The 21396-nt window shown below is 49.7% G+C and overlaps 1 protein-coding gene across 1 annotated transcript in view; it reads left to right on the top strand.

Moving 5' to 3' along the window:
* The window catches only part of Chmp3 (charged multivesicular body protein 3), a 27777-nt gene extending 10966 nt beyond the window's left edge, over window positions 1-16811 (top strand). Inside the window, exons 3-6 of the mRNA XM_078027928.1 lie at window positions 4049-4228; window positions 10779-10900; window positions 12959-13073; window positions 16240-16811. Of these exons, the coding sequence (XP_077884054.1) occupies window positions 4049-4228; window positions 10779-10900; window positions 12959-13073; window positions 16240-16388 (566 nt within the window). The 3' untranslated portion in view covers window positions 16389-16811. The remainder of the gene's footprint in view (window positions 1-4048; window positions 4229-10778; window positions 10901-12958; window positions 13074-16239) is intronic.
* Window positions 16812-21396: the final 4585 nt, after the last annotated feature.

Genomic DNA, 21396 nt, shown 5'->3' on the forward strand with positions numbered 1-21396 from the left:
TGCAGAAAGCCCAAGTAGTTTTGGGCCTGACTTAGATCTGCCTTGTGCGCCCTGTGGGCAGGGCAGATATCTACTGCAAGGGGCACCTCAGGAGACTGTGCCCTGAGAGGGGCTGGTGCTGCCTCACTTGCCAGCCTGTGTGCCAGCCCTGCTCCCGGCCTGGGGCGCAAGCCGTACTCTCGCCCAGTTCTTATCTAGTCTCTGAAAAGACTCCCCACCATGAACCCAGCCTCCTTCCTGAGGTCACAGTGTGGGTGCCACTCAGAACCTGGTGCAGTTTCAGGAAAGGGACTGTAGGTTGGGGGCTCCTACTGGTGCCACACAGTTGTGATAGGACTAAGGGTGTTTAGTTCTGCCGTGTGACTCAGCCAGATGAATTATTTTGTGAAATCAGTAATGTTATTACAGTGGTCATTTCACTCAGCCTCCACCAGACTTAATTTATGCTCAACCTTCAGTTGAATGACAACTGTGTAGAACATTAGACAAAGTCATGTATTTCTTAATTGTATAGCTATAGAGTCATGTGAGGTGCATTCATTCTGTAAAGGAAAATATATAACATTTATATACTTTTATCCACCGAATAACAGGCTGTTAAAATATATAAAGCAAAAATAGAATCAAAAGGAGAAAAATTCTATAGTAATAGCTCAAGACTTCAATACTCCATTCTCTAAAGTGGTTAAGCAAGGAGAGAAACCAGCTGGGTCTAGTAGACATATGTGCAAGAGCAGAATAGGCGATGATTATCAAGCACATGTGAGAAGTCTCCATGATGGACCATGTGTTATGCCACAAAATCAAGTCTTATAACCAAATGAAGTTAAAAATCCATAACTAAAGGGACACTGGAAAATTCACGAATGGAAATAAAACAACACACTTCTTCTCAACTTGTGAAAGAACTCTTCACTTTGGAAGCCAGAAGATACTTAGAAAAGAGTAAAAATCAAAGTACAACATAAGAAAACGTAGGGTATGCAGCACAAACCAAGATCAGAAGGGGACTTTTAGTTGTATATGCTCACATTAAAATGAAGAAAGGCCACAAATCTTCAACGTAACTTCACATCTTAAAGAACTAGAAGAACAAACTCATCCCAAGTCTAGCAGAATAAAGACAACGGTAAATACAAGAGTAGAGATTAAACAAAGCCATGTAGGAAATCAAACCAAAAGTTATTCTTGGCAGAGAGCAACAAAATTTGACAAACCTTTAGCTTGATTCAGAGGAGAGAGAAAATTCACATTACAAAATAGTCAAATAAAGATGGAGACACTACCAGTAATTCTGTAGAAATTTAAAATTTTAGGAGAGTATTTTGTGCAATTGTACATCAACAAATTGGGCATCCTAGATAAAATGGACAAATTCCTAGAAACAACAAACCCACCAAGATGGAAATATGAAGAAAAGAATCTTTGTAGACCTGTGACTAGTAAGGAGACTGAATCAATAATCAAAAACTCTCTTACAAAAAACAAAAAAAAACAAGCCGGGGAGGTGATACATGCCTTTGATCCCAGCGACCCAGGAGGCTGAGGCAGGAGGATCATGAGTTCAAAGCCAGCCTCAGCAAAAGTGAGGGGCTAAGCAACTCAGTGAGACCCTGTCTCTAAGTAAAATACAATATAGGACTGGGGATGTGGCTTAGTGGTCAAGTGCCCCTGGTCCAATCCCAGGTACCTGCCGCCTGGAAAAAAACCCATACCCTGGACCTGGTGGCCTCACAGGTGAATTCTACCAAACATTTAAAGAAAGTTAATACCGGTCCTTGAACTCCGACCTCCTCCCCCCCCCAAAAAAAAAAAAAAAAGTGCAGAGAACTTAATCTATATTCCGCATTGTTTTGACTCAAAGCCAGGCAAAGACACTCAAGAAAACTATTCCAAGGTGTAGCCCTTGTGATCGTTGATGTGGAAATGCACCAACATACTGGCAAAGCAAATCCAGCAACATATTACTAAAAGGATCACACACCATGGCCAGTAAGATTTATCTTAGAATGATTGAGCATACAAACATGGACCAGCATGCTGGGCCACAAGGAGGGAAAAAAGGGAGAGGTAGCAGAGCACTTGCCTAGGCGGGCCCAGGCCCTCTCTGTTGATGCACAAGTGTTTGGCAAGATCTTAACACTCTTGCAGGACAAAAGCATTCAATGTAGGAGTAGAAAGAAATGACCTAAGTGTACTTCAGAGTCGTGTATGCAAAGACCATAGGCACTGGAAGTATTTCCTCTAAAGTCAGAAACTCTTCAGGGAGACCTGCCTTTGCCAGCTGAGGGGGGCTGGATGCTAGCCAGAGCAGCCCGGCAAGAAACAATGAAAGGCATCCAGCTGGAAAAGAAGAAGGGAGATGGTCCTGCAGATGATATGACCATATATGTGTAAAACCCTAAAGATGCCACAGAAATCTGTTAGAACTAATATGGAAAAATAGCAGGATGTAAAGTCAACACAATTGCTTTTCTCTGTGCTAACAGTGAACATTCTGAAAAAGAGATTTTTAAAAATTCCATTTAAAGTCATAAGACAAAGAATAAACTTAGGAAGTACTTAACCAAGAAGGTGAAAGACTTGTATAGTGAAAATCACAAAACTTTGTGGACAGTGTTCACATAAATAAATGGAAATGTGTGTTGGAAGACAATGCAAAGATGTCAGTACTCCCTGAGTTAGTGCGGTCCTTGTGAAAATCCCTGTGACTTTTTGTTTGTAGAAATAGAAAAAATCTATCTTAAAATTCATCTGGAATCTTAAGAGACCCCGAATAACAAACAAAACCTCTCCAAAAACCAGGAAGAATAAAATTGGAAGAATCATTTCTTGATTTCAAAACTCATTAGAAAGCTACAGAGAAAATCCTGTAGTACTGCCTAAAGACAGAAATAGACAAATGGAATAGAGTGGAGAGCCCAGAAGTAAGACCGCGAGTCTGATATCAGTTGAGGTTTTCCACAAAGTGCTGATGCCATTTAGTGGGGAAAGGACAATGTTTACACAGACAGTGCTGGAGAAACCGGGACTCATCGGGAAGAGTGACATTGGGAGCTTGTGCTTTGGAAGCACTGCAGCCAAGCTGAGCAGCTTGGATGGCTGCAGAGGTGCAGTTCTCAGTGGCGGCCAGTGTGCTGGGGCTCCACCCCAAGATTCCTGTTTGTTGCCCTGTTTCTCTGTGTGACCACCAATCCCAGGAAGTCAGAGTGAAGGGGGGTTCGCCCCAGGCTGCAGGACATGGTCTGAGTGAGGTGGGGGTGTAGGCCTTCGCACCTCCCTTCTTCCTTTCTACCCAGAACAGTGTACAAGACAACTTGCATTTCCTCAGAGTCTTTCTGAAGCTTCACTGAATAGAGCCCAGAATAGGGGCTGCTCTCTTTTCTCTCTCCCCTCTAACTATTCATTCTTCTGTAGTCCTCCCCCAAATATGAAGTTGGCCCTTCTGTGCTAATGCTATGTACAAAAACAGCTTTAAAAGATATCCTACTGATCCTACAGCACACAGCGCAGACCTGTCACTCCTGGTCGGTGCTGGTGAGCACTCCTCAGGGCTGGGCCTCCCTGTACTGCAGGTGTCTGTGGAGCACTCTCGGCTGTAGGAGGCTGCAGCACTGGTTGTGAGGGCCGGCTGTATTGGAGCAAGCTCTGCAGTGTTTTTCAGGCTGCTAGTACAGCACCTATGGCACACTAGACTGGCCTCGGTGGGGGCTATGACTCAGTGGCAGAGTGCTTGCCTAGCATGTGTTCCTTAGCACCACATAAAAATAAATAAAGGCATTCTGTCCATCTACAACTACAAAAATTTATTGAATGTTCTGAAATTTTGTCAATTATAAAAGGATTATGCTTTCTTGTTACTCTTTATATTAATGCTGTTTGTACAAGTAATGAATGCCTCCAATAATAATTATTTTAACTTCATTTGTATCCTTTCATATGTTTTCATTTTTGGTAGACATATTTAGATCACAATTAAAACAGATTTTGAGTGCTGACTAGTCTGATTTGCCCTTGATGTCATGTTGGTGTCATGTTTTAAATTTAGATATCCAAAGAGAAGAGGAAAAAGTGAAGCGATCGGTGAAAGATGCTGCCAAGAAGGGCCAGAAAGACGTGTGTGTGGTCCTGGCCAAGGAGATGGTCAGGTCCAGGAAGGCCGTGAGCAAGCTGTATGCATCCAAAGCTCACATGAACTCTGTGCTCATGGGGATGAAGAACCAGCTCGGTAAGGCGCCATCTCCTCTCACTAGCTCTTATAAACTTCTTAAGTGACCTACCTTGACAGGTAATCAGGCATCTTGTCAGTCTCGCCCAGGAACATGTCTCTAGCTGCAGAGGCAGTGCTGTTTATGGGAAAATACATCTGCTGGCGCCAGCATTCAGCTGAGGTGCTTTCTTCCTGGTAACACCCTCCACGTTAGCACACTGGGGCAGAGTCATTTAATGAAGGAATTCTGCCATTCCTTATTCCCCCTTGAGCTGTGCTGCTGGCTTGTAGGCTCCGCAGCAGCACTGAGCCTTGTCTGTGCCTTGTTCCTGCGTTTGCCAGCGGAGTGCCGTCTTGAACACACCTCTTGATCGTGGCTCCCACCTCTATGGTCACCCTCACTAGGCATGTGTTTTACCTGGAGCAAGTGATTTCTAGCATGTGATCCTTGGGCAACTGAGAGCCCCCAGACCCTTCAGGGCCATCCATGGGGTTGAACTGAGATACTTTTTGCCTTTGTCACCACATTGACATTGGCGTCTGACGTGTAAAAGCAAAGGTGGGAAAACTGCTGTGCACCAGTCCAGGTAGTGGCACCCACGCCACCCAGGAGTCACCCTGCTCTTCATTGCCACATGCCACATTCTGAGGGAAGAGTCGGCTGCGCTGAAGGACCTCAGTGAAGCAGTACAAGTTATTCTGATAAATGCCGCTGTTGAGCCACGTGTCTTTTAGTATTCTGAGTAGCAGAAAGTTGTGTAATTTACTTTACCAATTTCTCCTTGCCTGGCTTAACAGTTTTCAGAGGACCGCCAGATTCCATATTAATACCAAGACTGTACTTTTATTTCTGCAGCAGCAGTTGATGGTCACTTTCCATGTTTTGCCCTCAGCACTTTCTCATATGTGTGTATCAGTATACGCACACACCACACAAAGCATATTGTGATGTGAAGAGAAGAGGCGGAAGAGTTTTTTATAGATATGTCTATCAGGTTTTTATGTCATTGTTTTTGATTTTAGAAAATGGAAGACAAATAACATTTTGCTCGAGATCACTTGTTAACTTGTTGACCAGTTGGAATGATCAAGTCATCTAAGTCATGGATCTTAGAATTGTAACTTACTTGGTTGTTTGTGTTGATTATCTAGAGGCTGATTGTTCAAGGAGGAGTCCCGCTTGTGGCTGAGAACCTGTATGTGACCTCTTAGGCCTTGCCAAGTGCTGTGACAAGGCCTTACCTGGCAGACCTTGGGAAACAGGCTGCCACTCAAGTCCTGGGGCACAGCAGGGTGTGGCAGTCTTCCTTGTTTCTTGGATCCTGGGGATTGAACTCAGGGGTCCTGTCCCTCTGAGCTCCATACTCAGCCCTTTTTTGTTTTTTATTTTGAGATAGAGTCACTTTGAATTGGGAGGCTGACCTAGAACTTGTGATTCTCCTGCCTCAGCCTCTGAGTCCCTGGGATTACAGGTTTGTGCCACTACACATGGATGCGTTGCAGTCCTTAAAAAGAGTCTCTGTGAAGGATTCAGGCCACCCTGAATGCTCCTATTTAGTTCTGCATTCCTAGCTCAGATGTGTCCTTTTGGAGGGTTCCTCTTGAGGGATGGGGTGGGGGTGGGGTTTGGCAGCAGACTTCTCAGATTCCTCTGCTAGGACCTCCTTGTGGGTGAGGAGGGAGCTTTGAAGACACTTGCCTCCACTCCCGGTCCTCCCCTTCCTCCCTGGCCCTTGACCATAAGATGGAGAGACTTGTTTTAGGCTCTGTCTGGGATACACCTGACCCTCACCTGGTCTTTTGCTTAAAGTGGTATTTTAATGTTAGCAAAGTATCAGGAGAAGCTTATGTCATTAATGTAAAATTTTTTATTTTTTTATGTTTAATTTTATTTCTGCTTCAATTTTGTAATTTTACAGATTCATAAGCATCAGGAATTTTTACCCAATTAATAAAGTTAAGATGATTAAAGCCAGCAGTGGAAAGCTGTTGGCAGGGACGTGGCCAGCATTTCCTTTTTCCTCAGAGGAGCGGATCAGTGGACTCAGCAGAGGAAAAAGGTGGTGGTGCGGTTGGGGACCAGTCAGGTGGCAGAGCCTAGTACCTGGATGGGGACGAGTATGTGTGCATGTGTGGTAAAGGGCTTGGGTGGAAGTCTGGAGAGGCACGCAGACCAGAGGCTTGCACAGGCCCCTCTGAGGAGAGCAGCTGGGTGGCAGGAGGGTGGGCTCCCCCGCTGTGCCAACAAGCCCTTCTGTGCTGCTAGAACAATGGTCCTGAGGTTTCAGTTCCTCTCTGGTGCATTGTGAGCATGCACAGGAGTACAGGGAGCAGTGTGATGGTCCTCAGGTGTCTATCACTCAGCCCAGTGCTTGTCAACTCTTGATGGGGTGTGTGTTTTTTTGGCCACTGTCCTCACTTGGTTTATGGATTTCCTTGGGACCCGGGACTCACTTTCCCAGGGGTGAGTGCACTTGGTGTCCTCCCTGAGCTTGGGAGCCTCCTTGGGCCTTGCCCTGCTCTGGGACCCAGTGCCTCACTCATGCTAGGCCCCAACCCCATAATTAATCTTTTAACTATATTTTTAAATTTCTTTTAACCTTGTTACAAGGAAGAATTTATCCAATTCTCTTAAAAGGATTTTGATTTTGAGGTTTTAAATGTTTTTGATGTCACCTCTCTGAGCTTTCATCTGTCCTAAATGTGAAAAGCCATAAAATTCCATGTTTTCTTTTTTAAAAATATCTTTTAGTTGTGAATGGACACTATTTATTTATTTATTTATTTATTTATTTATTTATTTATTTATTTATATGTGGTGCTGAGGAGCAAACCCAGTGCCTCTCACACATGAGGCAAGCACTGTACCACGAGCCCAGCCCCAGCCCTCCATCTTTTCTTAGACTCCTATTCATTCTATTTGTAACTGCCTCCGTCAGGCTGGGTGTGGTGGTGCATGCCTAGCGCTCAGGAGGCCGAGACAGGAAGATCACGAGGTTACAGCCCGCCTGCACAGCATCCTGGCATCTAAGCAACTCCATGAGACCCTGTATCTAAATAAAATATAAAACACGGCAGGGGATGTGGCTCTGTGGTCCAGTGTCCTTGAGTTGAATCCTCGTACAAAATCCAGAAAATACAGTCAGTCTGGTTTGTGACTGTCACTGTGCTGGGCCTTTGTTACCAGTGAGCTGTTTTCAGTAATTTAGTTTCTGGTTATTTAACTGTAATTCCTGTAAGAGCTTTGATAGGTAGAGGGCATTCTGTTTTTTTTTAAATATTTTTTAATTGTAGATGGACACAATACTTTTATTTTTATTATTTTTATGTGGTGCTGAGGGTGGAACCCAGGGCCTGGTGCATGCTACCCACGTGCAAAATACCAGGGGCCATCCTGACTTGTTTACAGACTCTAACAGTCCATGAAATGTGATGGGTGGCACTTTTGCTTTCTTTGTTGCATTAGGTGTATGTTAAGCAGCAGGAACCATGAAGCTCTGCAGCGGAGCTATGTGGAGGGCTCTTTGCCTGCCCTGCCTGCGCCTGCACTGAGCTGGCTGTCCCAAGTGTGGACGCTGTGGGACATCACCATCAGCATTTCCTCAGATCCAGAGCTAGCCAGTGAGCGGCTCACCTTGCCCACACTCTCGGCAGTCCTGGATGGCAGCCCCTGGTTTGAGTTGGTGGCCCCTTAAGAGCACAGTGCTGATCAGCTTTCACGCACTCACTGCCCTCTGCGTGTCTTCTTACTGAAGTGGTCCACTGGTCTTCGCCTCCCCCCTTTATTTTTAGCTGTAGAGGGACACAGTATCTTTATTTCTTCATGTGGTGCTGAGGGTGGACCCCACTACCTCACACATGCTAGGCGGGCGCACCTGGCTGACCCCTGAGCCCACCCATCCCCTCCAGGCCCCTTTCACTCAGGCTGTGGCTCGTGCTGAGTCTCAGGAGTCCCTGTGTGTTCTGGATGCAGCACTTTTTCGGGTAGGTCTTTTGCAAGTATTTTCTTGAAGCTCGTGGCCTGTGACTCTCATTCCGTTGGAGTGGTGACTTGATTTTGAAGTGGTTTTTCTCTGCCAAGCCGCCGCTTTCCCTTTTTTGTTCTTTTTATTTTTGTTAGTTCTGGTTGGACACAAGACCTCTATTTATTTACTTTTATGTAGTGCTGAGGGTCAAACCCAGCACCTCACAAGTGCTAGGCCAGGCCTGTACCGCTAAGCCACACCCAGCCCCAAAAACACTTGAGTGTTTTTGGTCTTTTTGCTTGCAGAAAACATGTTGTACTCCAGTCCCCTCCAACTTGTTTAATTTGTGTCTCTGTAACAGATGCCCCATGATCCCCAGGGAACAGGGCGTTTCTCCCGGGCTGTAGGCCAGGGTTACAGGATGGAGGCCGGGCAGCTCGGTGGTCCAGAATGGAGGTCCAGAATGCTATGCCTGCCCAGACAGGAAAGACAGGCCCCCTATTCATACTCATCAGGGAGGAGCCTGAGGTTCTTATCCTCAGAAAGGCCACATCTCTTAACTCCTGTCACACTGGCAACATGAATTTTTTGTTTTTGTTTGTGGGGTTTTTTTTGTTTGTTTGTTTTTTAAAGAGAGAATGAGAGAATTTTAATATTTATTTTTTAGTTATTGGCGGACACAACATCTTTGTATGTGGTGCTGAGGATCAAACCCGGGCCGCACACGTGCCAGGCGAGCGCGCTACCGCTTGAGCCACATCCCTAGCCGCTGTTTGTGGGTTTGTGTGTGTGTGTGTGTGTGTGTGCATGCGTGTGCTGGGGATGGAACCCAGGGCCTTGTGTGTTCGAGGCAAGCACACTGCCAACTGACCTGTACCCCTAGCCTCTAATTTTGGGGAGCATACATTCACACCATAGTTCCTTTCTTTTGGATTTCAGGTGCAAAACACATTTAGTTCAGCCTCTTAAAAATTTGCTTTCCAATCAACATTGACTGATTATAAAGATAAATGACTATAATAAGTTTTTTTATTCTTATATTTTTGTTTGTAATGTTTTATTCATAAGTTCAGTTTTTATTTTTTCCCACTGTTTGGCCTGTTTCCTTTTCTTGTCCCTCCTTATAATTAGAAATGTGTGTAACCTTTTCACAATATAAAACTGATTGAGCTGGGGACAGTGTGGTGCCTTTAGCTTAGGCGGCTGAGCAGGAGGATCACAGGTTGGTTTGAGGTCAGTCTGGGCAACTCAGAAGGTAAAAGGGCTGAAAACGTAGCTCAGGGGTGGAGCACCCCCGGGTTCAGTCCCCAGTACCATACAAAACCCACACAGTGAACTCTGAAATGACCATTCTGGGTGAGTTTCACACTCCTCCTAACCCAGGCTCCTTGGCCCTCAGTCTGTTTGCTGCTGTGAGAGCCGACCTTGAGGCAAAGGCTCAGAGGAGAAAGGAGCCTACGTCCTGGTGGCTGGAAGCCCAGGATGGGGTGGCATCATCTTCTGGGCTCTGGGGAGGGTCTCCTGGAGGCGGCATGGCAGGGGCAGGGGCAGGTGTGGGAGATCTCATGGTGAGATAGCAGGCTGGAGCTGGGGCCAGGCTAGTTTTGTAACCAGCTCCCCTGGTGAGCTACGCACCTGCGGTGCCTGTGACCCCGAGTGTCTACATGCCAGCTCTTGGAGGGCCCCACCTCTTGCCCCCTTGCAGTCCCAGCTTCCAGATCAGGACCTCTGGGGACACAGTGCCATGCTGGCCGAAGTCTCTATGGGTGCTTGCTCCTCCAGAAAGGGCAGGCAGCCCAGAGCTGTGTGGGCATGCTTGCTCTGCGCCTCTCTTGCCCTGTGGTGACTTTAGCACTTTGGTATGTCTGGCTTTTGGTGTCACTGCACGGTGTGTGTCATTTCTTGCTTACCTCAGCCACTGGTCGCTCCCTCTGCAATATGCTGACCTTAGAGACTCTTCCCCACTCCAGTGTGGTGAGAACAAGGGGCGCTGGGCACCCCAGCTAGGTATTTCCCTGTCTGCTTGTCTCCTGTGGGGTGGGCACACTCCCTGGGGTCTGGCTGCAGGTGCTAGCAGCCACGCATGGTGCATCGCTGGACCCTGGAGGCAGGTGTTAGGGGCAGCGTCAAGTGAGTCCTGGTCACCCACTATGACCATTTCTCCTAAAGAGGGCCATGGCACATGTGTGATCTCAGATCAGAGACCACATAGCCCCACACTGACACTTGCTGTGCCTCGTCCTGCTTGTTGCACCTGGGGACCAGCGGCAGAGGCTGCCTGTGTGGGCTAGTGCATGGACTCTGCCTGGGCACCTGAGGCCCCGTAGTCTGTGGCCTCTACACAGCTTAGAGCAGTTCCCGCCCTGGTGGCGGTCCCCGTGTTTGGTAGGGCTCTCTTCCTAAAGCTCGCTCCCCAGGAGGGCCCACCACCTTGGTGCTCAGTGATGCACACAGCCCTGGCCCAGTAGCACAGGAGGGGGTCCATCTCAGTAACGCCTGCTGTGGGCACAGCGGCAAGTCTGCAGCCTGCTGTCGCCACCATTGGTTTTTTTTGAAGGCTCCTGACTGGGCTTTGTCCCTCCTGACGAGTGTCTCCTTCTCAGCCGTCCTGAGAGTGGCTGGTTCCCTGCAGAAGAGCACAGAAGTCATGAAGGCCATGCAGAGTCTTGTGAAGATCCCAGAAATCCAGGCGACCATGAGGGAGCTGTCCAAAGAGATGATGAAGGTGATTGAACCCTACTGTCCCCTTGAGAGTTCCTTTCGGCAAGTGGCAGGAGCTGGGGTAGATGGGTGGGAGCAGAGAGACTGTGGCTGCTCTCCAGGTAGCTTTGAGAGGAGAGCTATGGGCACTGTTGAAGCCACCTGAGCTGCAGCTGAGTCAGGTTGCCAGGTGCTCCTTAGAAGCATGCCCAGAGCTGGGGGCCCAGGAGCAGCTGCTGGGGTTCAAGGAGAAGGTTTGCAGGCTCCTACTTTAGCAGGACACAGAGCAGCGTCCAGAAGCTGGTCGAGCTGTTGTAGGGTCATTGGAGCCTGTCCTGAGAAGTGCAGGGTGACAAGGTGGTGTCCATGTGCCTGCCTACAGTATGGGGGCAGCTGGGGACAGCATTAGACCAACAGGCACAGCTGTTCCAGCAGAGCTTTAGTTACAGGGATGGCCGGTGGATGGCTATTTGCCAAGCAGAGGGGAGAGGGGACCAAACAGAAAGCACAGGCACACCTGCCACCTCAGGAGCTGGACCTGGCAGGGACCTTCATTAATGGCCTTCAGACAGGACCAGGGTGAGGAGGCACTGCCAGCCACCCCTGTTCCCTCAGCAGGAAACTGAATCTCTGAGCTGCTGGGGCCCTGCGTTGGACCTCGCCACTGACCTGTCACTGGGGTGGCCTGGGGTCCCTTGTTCCCACTTCAGACCAGCATCCTGACAGCTAGGAGAGCTCACCACAGGGTCTCACAAAGGAAAGTCCTCCTCCTCCCTCGCAGGGGCTTCTGTGGCCTGGAGAGATACATAGGGCATGGAGTCTGGGCGAGAGGGGCCAGAAAAGAAAATTGATAGGAAGGAAAAGCCACAGAAAATGCTGAGGGTGATCTGCATCAAGGAGTTCTTGGGCAGAGCCTGTAGGAAGGGATGCTAACCGGGTTAGCAATTATCACCCACTTAGAGCTGGGGGCCAGGTGGTTCTCAGAGTAGCTTCAGGCCTGCGTGGCTCAACTCTGGTGGCCCCGAGATCTGAAGGAACGCTTCCTTAGAATCGGAGACCTTTTTCACAATTGTCTCTGGATACTGAGGAGTGTGGGAGAAGTCTTGTGTATGGTGGATAATAAATGTTCATCAAATGCACATGTGATGATGCATTCCCAGGGACACACCAGCCTCCGTGGGCCAGTGGGTGTGATTGCATTCTGTGTCCCCAGCACTGGCCTGGTGGCATAGGGCAGCATTGGAAGGGTGTCTGCTGATGGAATGGAGAGAGGTGTGGATGACCACCTGGGCCTCCATGGTGTGGTCAGGATCCTGACAGGATCTTTGGACCAGATGACAGGCGTGCAGTGAGACACTTTGACATAGCCCTAAGCACCGAGGTGACTTCCACTGAGCTAGGCCATGAGGCTCTGTCCTCTGGGTGGCCCTGAAGGTGAATTTGCTTGTGGTACTTGGGAGAAAGGGATCTGAGAGTGGGCAGAACAGGACACTTGCTAGATTTGTGTCATTGAGTCCCTCTGAGGGTCAGGGAGCAGACAGGCAGGGTAGAGGGGCTGCTTTAAATCTGATCGAGTCAGCAGAGTCAGCAAGAGTCATGCTCCCAGGAACCAGGGCCACCTTGTATGACTGTCTGTATGGTGCATGGCCAGAGCATCAAGGCCCGGAGCACAGAGCTCTGTTCTGGAGGCTGCGGGGCCCTCAGGTTCTCCTCCTCAGAAGCCCTCCCATCGCCCCTCCTCTGCCCACCCCCCACAGCCACTGGGCGCCTCTAGCCTCTCCTGCCCAGCAGGTTGCTCCCAAGTGCCGTTACTGAAGGCAAGCTACAGAAGGACAGCTGCGAGGGCCACCGAGGGGGCCACTAAGAGGGTCCCAGCCTTGGCACTGAGGTGGAGGCCCATGCCCTTGGGCCTTGGCCTTTCTGAAGAGCTCTGTGTCCAATGTTTTCCCTAGCCACCATCAGGGTGTTAGCCCTGGTGAGGGTGACCTGGGCTTGGGGAGACAGGAGCTTTGTCTGGGTGGCATCAGGGGAATGGTGGAAGCTGATGTGGCAGTGCAGGGAGTGACGTGTTCCATTTCTTCAGGCTGGGATCATAGAAGAAATGCTGGAGGACACTTTTGAAAGCATGGATGACCAAGAAGAAATGGAAGAAGAAGCCGAAATGGAAATTGACAGGATTCTCTTTGAAATCACAGCAGGTACGACCTTGAGATTCTCCTTCCTTGCCCTCTTCAGATGGCCCTTCTCCCTGTTACTGAGTTAGCAAATGGCTTCATTCTGTAGCTGTGACTCCCCTACTTTTATGTTTTTTATTTTAGAATATCTTAGTGAGTTCTTGAAAAAGTAAACATGATATAATCACCTTTTTAAAATGAGGAATTTTTTAAATTTGTAAAACTTGCATAATGGTGAGAGGGAGAGGTTCCTTTTGTATACCTCTGTAAGAAAGGAAGTCGGTGCAGACTTCCACTTCCTTTTCCTTTTTAATGGTACCAGGGATTGAACCCAGGGGCACTCAACCACTGAGCTACATCCTCAGCCCCTTTTAGTTTTTATTTAGAGGCAGGGTCTTGCCAAGTTGGTTAGGGCAACTTGGAGAGAGGCATGGATGACCACTTGGGCCTCCATGGTGTGGTCAGGATCTTTAGACCAGATGACAAGCGTGCAGTGAGACTCTCTGACATAGCCCTGAGCACTGAGGTGACTTCCACTGAGCTAGGCCATGAGGCTCTGTCCTCTGGATGGCCCTGAAGGTGAATTTGCTCATGGTGGTTGGGAGAAAGGGATCTGAGAGTGGGCAGAACAGGACACTCGCTAGATTTGTGTCATTGAGTCCATGTGGGGGTCAATGTAAAAACACACATATAGGAAAGGTCTGGAAGAGGGGTGATTACAAATTGTAGTTATTTGCTAAGTGATGATGGTTAATGAGTTTTTTTTTTTTTTTTTTTAACATTTGGTTTTTAGTTGTAGGTGGACACCATAACCTTTACTTTTATTTTTATGTGGTGCTGAGAATCGAACCCAGTGCCTCACGAGTGCTCTCTACCACTGAGCCACATCCCAGCCAGCCCCAGTTAATGAGTTTTTGAACTTTACTTTTACTTGGAGATTTTTTTTTTTTCTTCAATATATTTTTTGGTTGTCGATGGACCTTTATTCATTTATATTTGATGCTGAGAATCGAACCCAGTGCCTCACACATGCTAGGCAGGTACTCTCTTATTGAGCCCCAGCCCCACCCCCTACTTCTAGATTTTCTGAGGTTTTATTTCCATGTTTATATTGATGCAGTATAGTTGTAGATAAAGATGGGATTTGTTGTCACATGCACACAGTACGACAGTACAGTCTGGCCAATGTCATTTCCTAGCACTTGCCCTGTCCCTCTCCTCCTCCTGCCCTGGTCCCTTTCCTCTACTGATCTCTCTCCATTCTCATGAGACACCCCTTCCCCTTTTCCCTTTTTCCTCTCCAGCTTCCACAGGTGAGAGAATATATGACCCTGGACCACCTTCTGAGTTTGGCTTATTTTGTAATGTAATGTTCTCAAATTCTATCCATTTCCTGCAAATGACACAATTCCATTTTTCTTTACGACTAAGTAAAACTCCACTGTGTACACAGGCCACGTTTTCCTTTATCCACTCATCTGCTGATGGATGCCGGCCGAGGCTGGTTATGAAAGGTGCTGCTGTAAACATGGGCTGCCAGTGTCACTGCAGTGTGGTGACCTTGGTTCTTCAGGATAAATACCCCGGACTGGCACCTCTGGAGATATGGTAGCATTATTTCTGGAGCTTCAGGGGTCTCATTGAGAAATGTGTTGCCTGTGCTGATGAGCTGGAGTGTTGATCTGTGTTCTTTTCCTAGGCATCGCTAGCTTCCTAGTCTGATTCTGAGGTGCCCGGTCCCTCAGGAGTTGGCGTTGGGAGATAGGGTCTGGTCTCATCCTGACACGTGGGTAATCACTTGTCCCTGTTCAGGAGGCTATCTCTGCTCCAGTGTATGCTTTTGGCTGCTTCGTCAAGGATGGGTGACTGTGTCTGTCTGCTGCTCTGTCCCCTGGTCCTGCCAGCTGTTTTGTGCCAGGACCGTGCAGCACCTGTTCCTGTGGCTCTGGAGTGTGATATGAGGTCAAGTATGGTGGTTCCAGCATCAGGGTGGTGGTTGAGAATTGCTTTGGCACTTCTTTGTCTTCCATTTTTCCAAATGAATTTTAGGGCTGTTTTTCTATTCTGAGAAGAACATCATTGAGGTTTGGGCAGGGACTGCTCGGATCTGTGTGGTGCTCTGGGTAGTGTGGCCATTGGGCAGTGTTGGTTCTGCCTGACATTGAACAGGGCGGTCTTCGTATCTTCCAAGTTCTTTGCCTTCTTTCTTAGTGTTCATGGTTTTTATTATAGAGGACTTTCACCTCCTTGGTTAGGTTTATTCGTAAGATTTTTTTTTTTTTAAGAATATTGTATGGACTTGTGCATTTTGGGTTTTTAGGTTTTACTGTTACTAAAACTGTTGGGGTTTATTTCTGTTATTGTTTATTTGTTTATTTCTTTGGAGGTACTAGGGACTGCACCAATGGGTGTGCTACCATTGAGCTACATTCCAGGTTCTTTTTCAGACAGGCTTTCGCTAAGCTGGCCAGGCTGCCTTTAGCCTTTGCAATCCTCCAGCCTCAGACTCCTGAGTTGATGGAATTATAGATGTGGAACACCGGGCCTGCCTGGAGCTTCTGTGTCTTCATTTAAGTGTAGATACAAAGAATACTTATTCAAAAAAAAAAAATATATATATATATATATATATATATAAAACCTGTGATGATTTAGAAATTTTTTTCAGAAGTCTACAATTTTAGGATCTAGGAGCTCCAGGGCCTGTCTGTGGTTCTGTCTGAGGACTCAGTAGTATTAGGGTCTCGGGGCTCCGGGGCCTGACCGTGGCTCTGTCTTGGGACATGGAGTCAGACCTGCAGTTCTGAGTCTGAGGCTTCTCCTGGCTCTGCCTCCTGCAACTGGAGCTATGGGCACAGCCCACCATGCATGGCTGAACTAAGGTTCTCAAGATCAGAATCCATTTAGTCATCATGACTTTGGGTTGGGCTGGTGGCACATGCCTGTGACCTCACCCACTTAGGAGGCTGAGGCAGGAGGATCTCTTGAGCCCAGGAGTTCCCGGCCACACTTCCCAACTTGGCAAGTCACTGTCTGAAAAAAAAAAAAAAATTGTTCCTGGTGTCAAGATGAAGTTCTGTGTGGCCTTGTGCCACTTGTTCCCTGCACTCATCTGTCCTCATCTGGTGGGTCCAGGAGTGGGTCAGTACTTGAGCCCGAGTACTCATTTGCTCATGTTCTTCCTTTTCAGGGGCCCTGGGCAAAGCACCCAGTAAAGTGACGGATGCCCTGCCTGAGCCTGAGCCTGAGCTTGAGGGAGCCACAGCGGCCTCGGAGGACGAAGAGGAGGAAGAGGCTCTGGAGGCCATGCAGTCCCGGCTGGCCACCCTCCGCAGCTAGGCCTCTGCCTGGCCCTGGCCTCTCCGTGGTCTCACGGGCGCTGACTCGGGAGAGCCCCGTCCTTGCATCTCTTGCACTCCAACCGTCGTGAGCGTAACATTTGGAAAAGGTTCTGTGCTTGCATCCCTGCACTCCACGAAGGCTCTGGGCTCTTGAAGGTGGTGCAGTGGACACCCCATCTTCAGAAGGAGGGGCCAAAGTGTCTTATGGGGGAGGGCCGAGGTCCACTTCCTCATGATGCAAGTCTCAGAACAGAGTTGGTTGCCCAGATGTTGAGGGCTCTGTACTCTGTGTGTGTGATTGTGAGAGAGTGTGTGTGTGTGTGTGTGTGTGTGTGTGTGTGTGTGTGTGTGAAAGAGAGAGAGAGAAAGAGAGAGAAGCACTGTGTAAATGGATTTTAATAAATTCTGCTTTAACACTTGGCCCCACTGTAGATTGTCACAGGGGATGAGCCCTCGAGGTGAAGCTCCAGGCTGTCGCCTGTGTGGGCCTGGGAAGAGCAGGTGCCCCAGCAGGCGCACAGGGCTTCTGCTTGGTGGGTGCTGCTGCCCAGCCTGCAGACATGGGTGGGAGATGCCCTTCTGCAGCTGACATTTAACCAAGAGGCTGCTGGAGCGCCGTGCTGCTCCTCTGCATCCCCCCTTTTCTCCTCTGCAAGTCACCTGTAGAACTGTCTGCTGTGGGAAGGGCCACCCGCCTCCCCTGCCGTGCCCACTGTGAGCTGGTTGTCCTGTGCATGGGACACCACAGGGCTCAGAAGCAGCAGCCCCTTCTCAAGGCTGGCAGCTGGCAAGTGAGGCCAGGTGTGACCCCACCAGCGCTCCTGTGACACGCCCCAGGGGGGTCTCAGGTGAGCCTGCAGCACTGTTCCTAAGGCTTCCTGCTGTGAAGTTTCCTTAAGGAAATCAGCTGCTAGCCCAGGTGTGGAACACCATCAGGAAGTGGCTGACCTGGGTCCAGATGGCCAGCCGCCCCGAGGCTCTGCGGCCTGCTGAGGCAGCCAGGCAGCAGGAGGAAGGCTGGCCACCAGCGGCAGGGTGGCTATCGTAGACTGCACAGAGATCCTGCTGTCTGGTGTTGCTGCCGTGGGTACTTCCAAACTGTCGTACAGAATAGTCTGGGACCCACAGGACCCTCCGGCCACTCTTCACCTTGAGAGTATCATCACATTTATTTTAATGATGATTTTCAGAGCATCCCAGGCTCACAGCAGAACTGAGGGGAAGGCGCAGCACCTCCTACATCTCTGCCTTTCTCCGTGCACAGCTGCCGTGCCGTGGGTGACCCAGCCTCCCTTGCCAGGTAGTGGATGGTACATGGGATGTTGGGCGTCCTGTGGGTCTGCCTAGGTGTGTGTGATGCAAGGACCCACCATCACGATTTCATCAGGGGATCATCTCTCCAGCCATCCGTGTTCCGTGCTCTGTCCATGCCCTTCTCTCCCACCCACCAGCGCTGCTCCGGTCCTGCCCTTTCCCGAAGGTCGGGGTCCTTCTGTTCCCAGCCTTTCCACCCTGGCTTCTTTCACTTAGTGCTGTGCCTTTAAATCCCCTCTGTCCTCACAGCTTGACAGCTCATGGCTTTCTAGCATCCTCCAGATACTCCCCTGTGGGACGTGAGTCTTCATAAGTCCCCGCGTGGCCTGCATACACAGAAGGGGCTGGCCGGGTGGCCTTCCCAAGAGCTCACGGCTGGGCTCCAGTGGGACAGCGACAGTGCCTCTCCTCCACAGACTCAGCCTTCGGTGCTCTAAGTGGCCTGGGTCTTGCCATGCAGAAGCGAGCTGTCACCTTACTGTTTTGATTTGCTGAGTCCTCGTGACGCTGGATGCTGTGCGTCTCTGCTTGCAGCTGCCTGTGGCCTTGGCCAGCTGTCTAGGTCTGTGTTCATCTGCTGAAGCAAGTGGTTTGGTTTTTAGGTTATCGTCTTTTTGAATTTGGGTGACACTACAGTTATCAGCAATGTCCTATGTCCCAGACTGTGTGCCTTCCCGCTCGCTCTGTGCTCAGAGCTGGTCTTCTTGCCTGCATTATGCCTCTGGTATGCTGTATCTGAAAGTAACCACCACCCCTGAGGGTCTGCGTGTCTCTGGGGGCCTCGCGCCAGCCTGACTTCATCGTCTCCATGCACTAGGGCACTGGAGGTGGCCTGTGCACTGCTTTGTACACGTGGCTGTCGGGTGCCACCTGTCGTGGCTGCTGCTCTCCGCTGTATTGCTCTCTGTTGTATTGCCCTGGCCTAGATCAGCTGCCATGCTGGGGCCTATCTCTGGGCTGTGCACTGCCTCCTCCCCTTATGACACATGATGGTTGGAGCTTCATGGTGACTGTTGGAGCTGAGGGGTATCCATCTGCTGTCTTGGTCCTCTCCATCACCGTGCTGGCTGTGCACCTCATCTAGATCCTCCGAGGAGCTGGCTCTGATTCTCACTGATGCTGCTGGGGTCTTTGGTCCGGCTGGGCAGGGCCAACATGCTGAAAATGACCATAGGGTGCAGCATGCTATTGGAAGCACAGGGCAGCCTAGGTCTGGGGCCTGTTTGTTCTTGTAGATAATCTAACTGGCTGGGCGGCTGGGCAGGTGGCAGCCTCTCCAGCCCCTCAGGCGAGGCAGTTGGTTCTCCTGCATTTTCTGTTTTGCAGCATCCCAGCAGACATTCCTGGTGCTAGGCATGGAACCCAGGGCACTCATCCACTGAGCTGCTTCCCGGCTCATTTGGGGACTAAATTGTTGATGCTGGCCTTGAACTGGAGCTCTTCCTGCCTCCTCCCCTCCCCTGACCCCTTCACCACCCACTGCTGGGATCATAGGTGTGCACCACCACACCCGCTGGGGTTAATTTTTAAACAGGTCTTTTTCTGTTCCCCAAGAGTGGGTGTATCCTGCTCCATGTATTGTGTGTGTGTCTCCCCTCCTGCTTTTTTGGGGGGGGCATTGCTGGAGAGGGCCGGGCGCTGTCTTGGCCCCTGGAGTTGAGTCTGGAAGGCATGTCCCGACAGTGCCACTTGTAGTGAGATGTTCTTCCACCCGCAGGCATTGGGACGGGACCCATCCACCCTCACTGGGCCCTCACTGGGCCCTCACTCATCCCACACCACCAACCCGTCCATCACTTCTGAACAGCTATCTCCAGCTTATGGTGGTTGCCCGGCAATTTGCTGTGGGCAGTTCCATGGACCCCTCTCTCCAGCCCGAGGCCCTCCTGGGTGCTGCCAACCGTAGCTCATCCACCAGGGCACCTTGCACATTCCCAGGGGGTTGCCGTGAGCTGCTGTGGAGAAGAGGGTGCCCACTCCTGACCAACCCCACAGCCAGTTATGGGAACAGTCAGGACGCCACACTGTTTTCCAGGTTCTGAAGAACAGCAGCCATTTTTCTCATTTTAATTTAGTGGCAGGTACTCTGCAAATGCCCGTTCGTCGTACAGTGAAAAACTTAGGAAATGTCTGATTCAGATGAACAAGTTTCTTCTCAATTTTTCCATTTTTGGTTTTTTCTTTTCTCAGTGCTGGGGATTGTACCCAGGAGACTCTGCCACTGAGCTACATCCCTAGCCCTGTTTCCGTGGGGCAGGGGACAGTGTTTCACAAGGACAGCCAGTTGTGAAGTTGTGGTCTTCTGGCCTTAGCCTCCTGTGGGAGATGGTTTTCTTTTGCGATATCGGAATTAATGAGCCCAGTTGCTGAGTCCCTTGAGCAATGCAGGTCTGAGCAACAGAGATGAAACCGTTTCTTTTTCCTTTTTTTTAAGACTGGGCTAGGGCTCAGTGTTGGAGCATGTGCGAGGCACTGGGTTCAATTCTCAGCACCACATATAAATAAAGGTGCATTGACCACTAAAAAGAATTTTCAAAATAAGTTGCCTTCTGATGAAATTATAGTTTCAGAAACACATTTATAGAGTGACAGCATAATGATAAAACATGATCTCCTACCCCTCCACGAAACCTGTTAAAAACAGTTTGTTGGAAGCGCAGGAAGCAGAGGTGGGCAGTGCACACAGCGGCTTAACTAAGGACAAGGAGATTTTAAAATGGAAGGAGCATTTTGTGACACTTTATTTGCCCTTTCCTGCCCCCTCCCCAGTTCAGCCCCTTGAAGACCACTCTCAGTGTGGGTCATTGTCTCTGGTTCTGGAGGGGTAGACTGGGCCTCATTTGGAAATCACTGTATCTGTCCTAACACAAGAAGCCAGCGCAGAACCTGTTGGGCAGAAAAGCAAGATAGGTGTTGCTTCAAACAAAGGCGAGGCCATCACAGTCCAAGATGACGCTGAAACACAGGGACTGCTCTGAAACCCAGGAGGAAGGCTGGGCAAATGACAGCCACGCGTGCCCAATGGCAAGACACCAGGCAAATCCTGAGCCAAAGGGAACCTTTGCCAAGAGGCTGAGTGTCAAATGGAGCCACCCAGATCCCCGAGCAGAGCTGTAGCCGTGCTGGAGGTGTCTGCCGCTCCTGAGCAGGCAGAAGCGACCAGCAACCTCACGAACAGTGATGGACCACCAGTTGGGGAAGCAGAAGAGGTGGAGGAGGACGTCAGCGGAGCCCAGGTGCAGTCACAGCAGTCCCAGCAGACAGGGACAGGACAATCTGAAGAAAGCTGAAAAGGCTTGTGCGAGGAGCTGCGCAGACCCCTCCCAGGACAGATGAGCCCTCGGTGATGGCACACGGGAAGCCACAGAGAAGGAGGAGCCTCATCAGCTGAGCCTGCTTCCCATTTCAGACCGAGAGGCCGGAGAGCTGTGTCCACTGAGGTGCTGGAAGAGGGCAGAGCAGTCTTGATGAATAGTGGTGGCCAGTTGTCCTTCAAGAATAGATGAGGACATCATGCAAAACCACAAGGGGAAGTCACACTCTACCAGTGTGTAATGTCAGAGACACTATGCTCTCCTGTGTGACTGACAGGGACAAGTGAAGGCGAGAAGAAAGTGGGGTGGTGGCCCATGCCATAGTCCCAGTTACCCCCACAGTCCCAGCTACCCAGAACGAGGTGATGCATCCCAAGC

Source organism: Ictidomys tridecemlineatus, chromosome 12, assembly GCF_052094955.1.
Source record: "Ictidomys tridecemlineatus isolate mIctTri1 chromosome 12, mIctTri1.hap1, whole genome shotgun sequence".
Classification (NCBI taxonomy): domain Eukaryota; kingdom Metazoa; phylum Chordata; class Mammalia; order Rodentia; family Sciuridae; genus Ictidomys; species Ictidomys tridecemlineatus.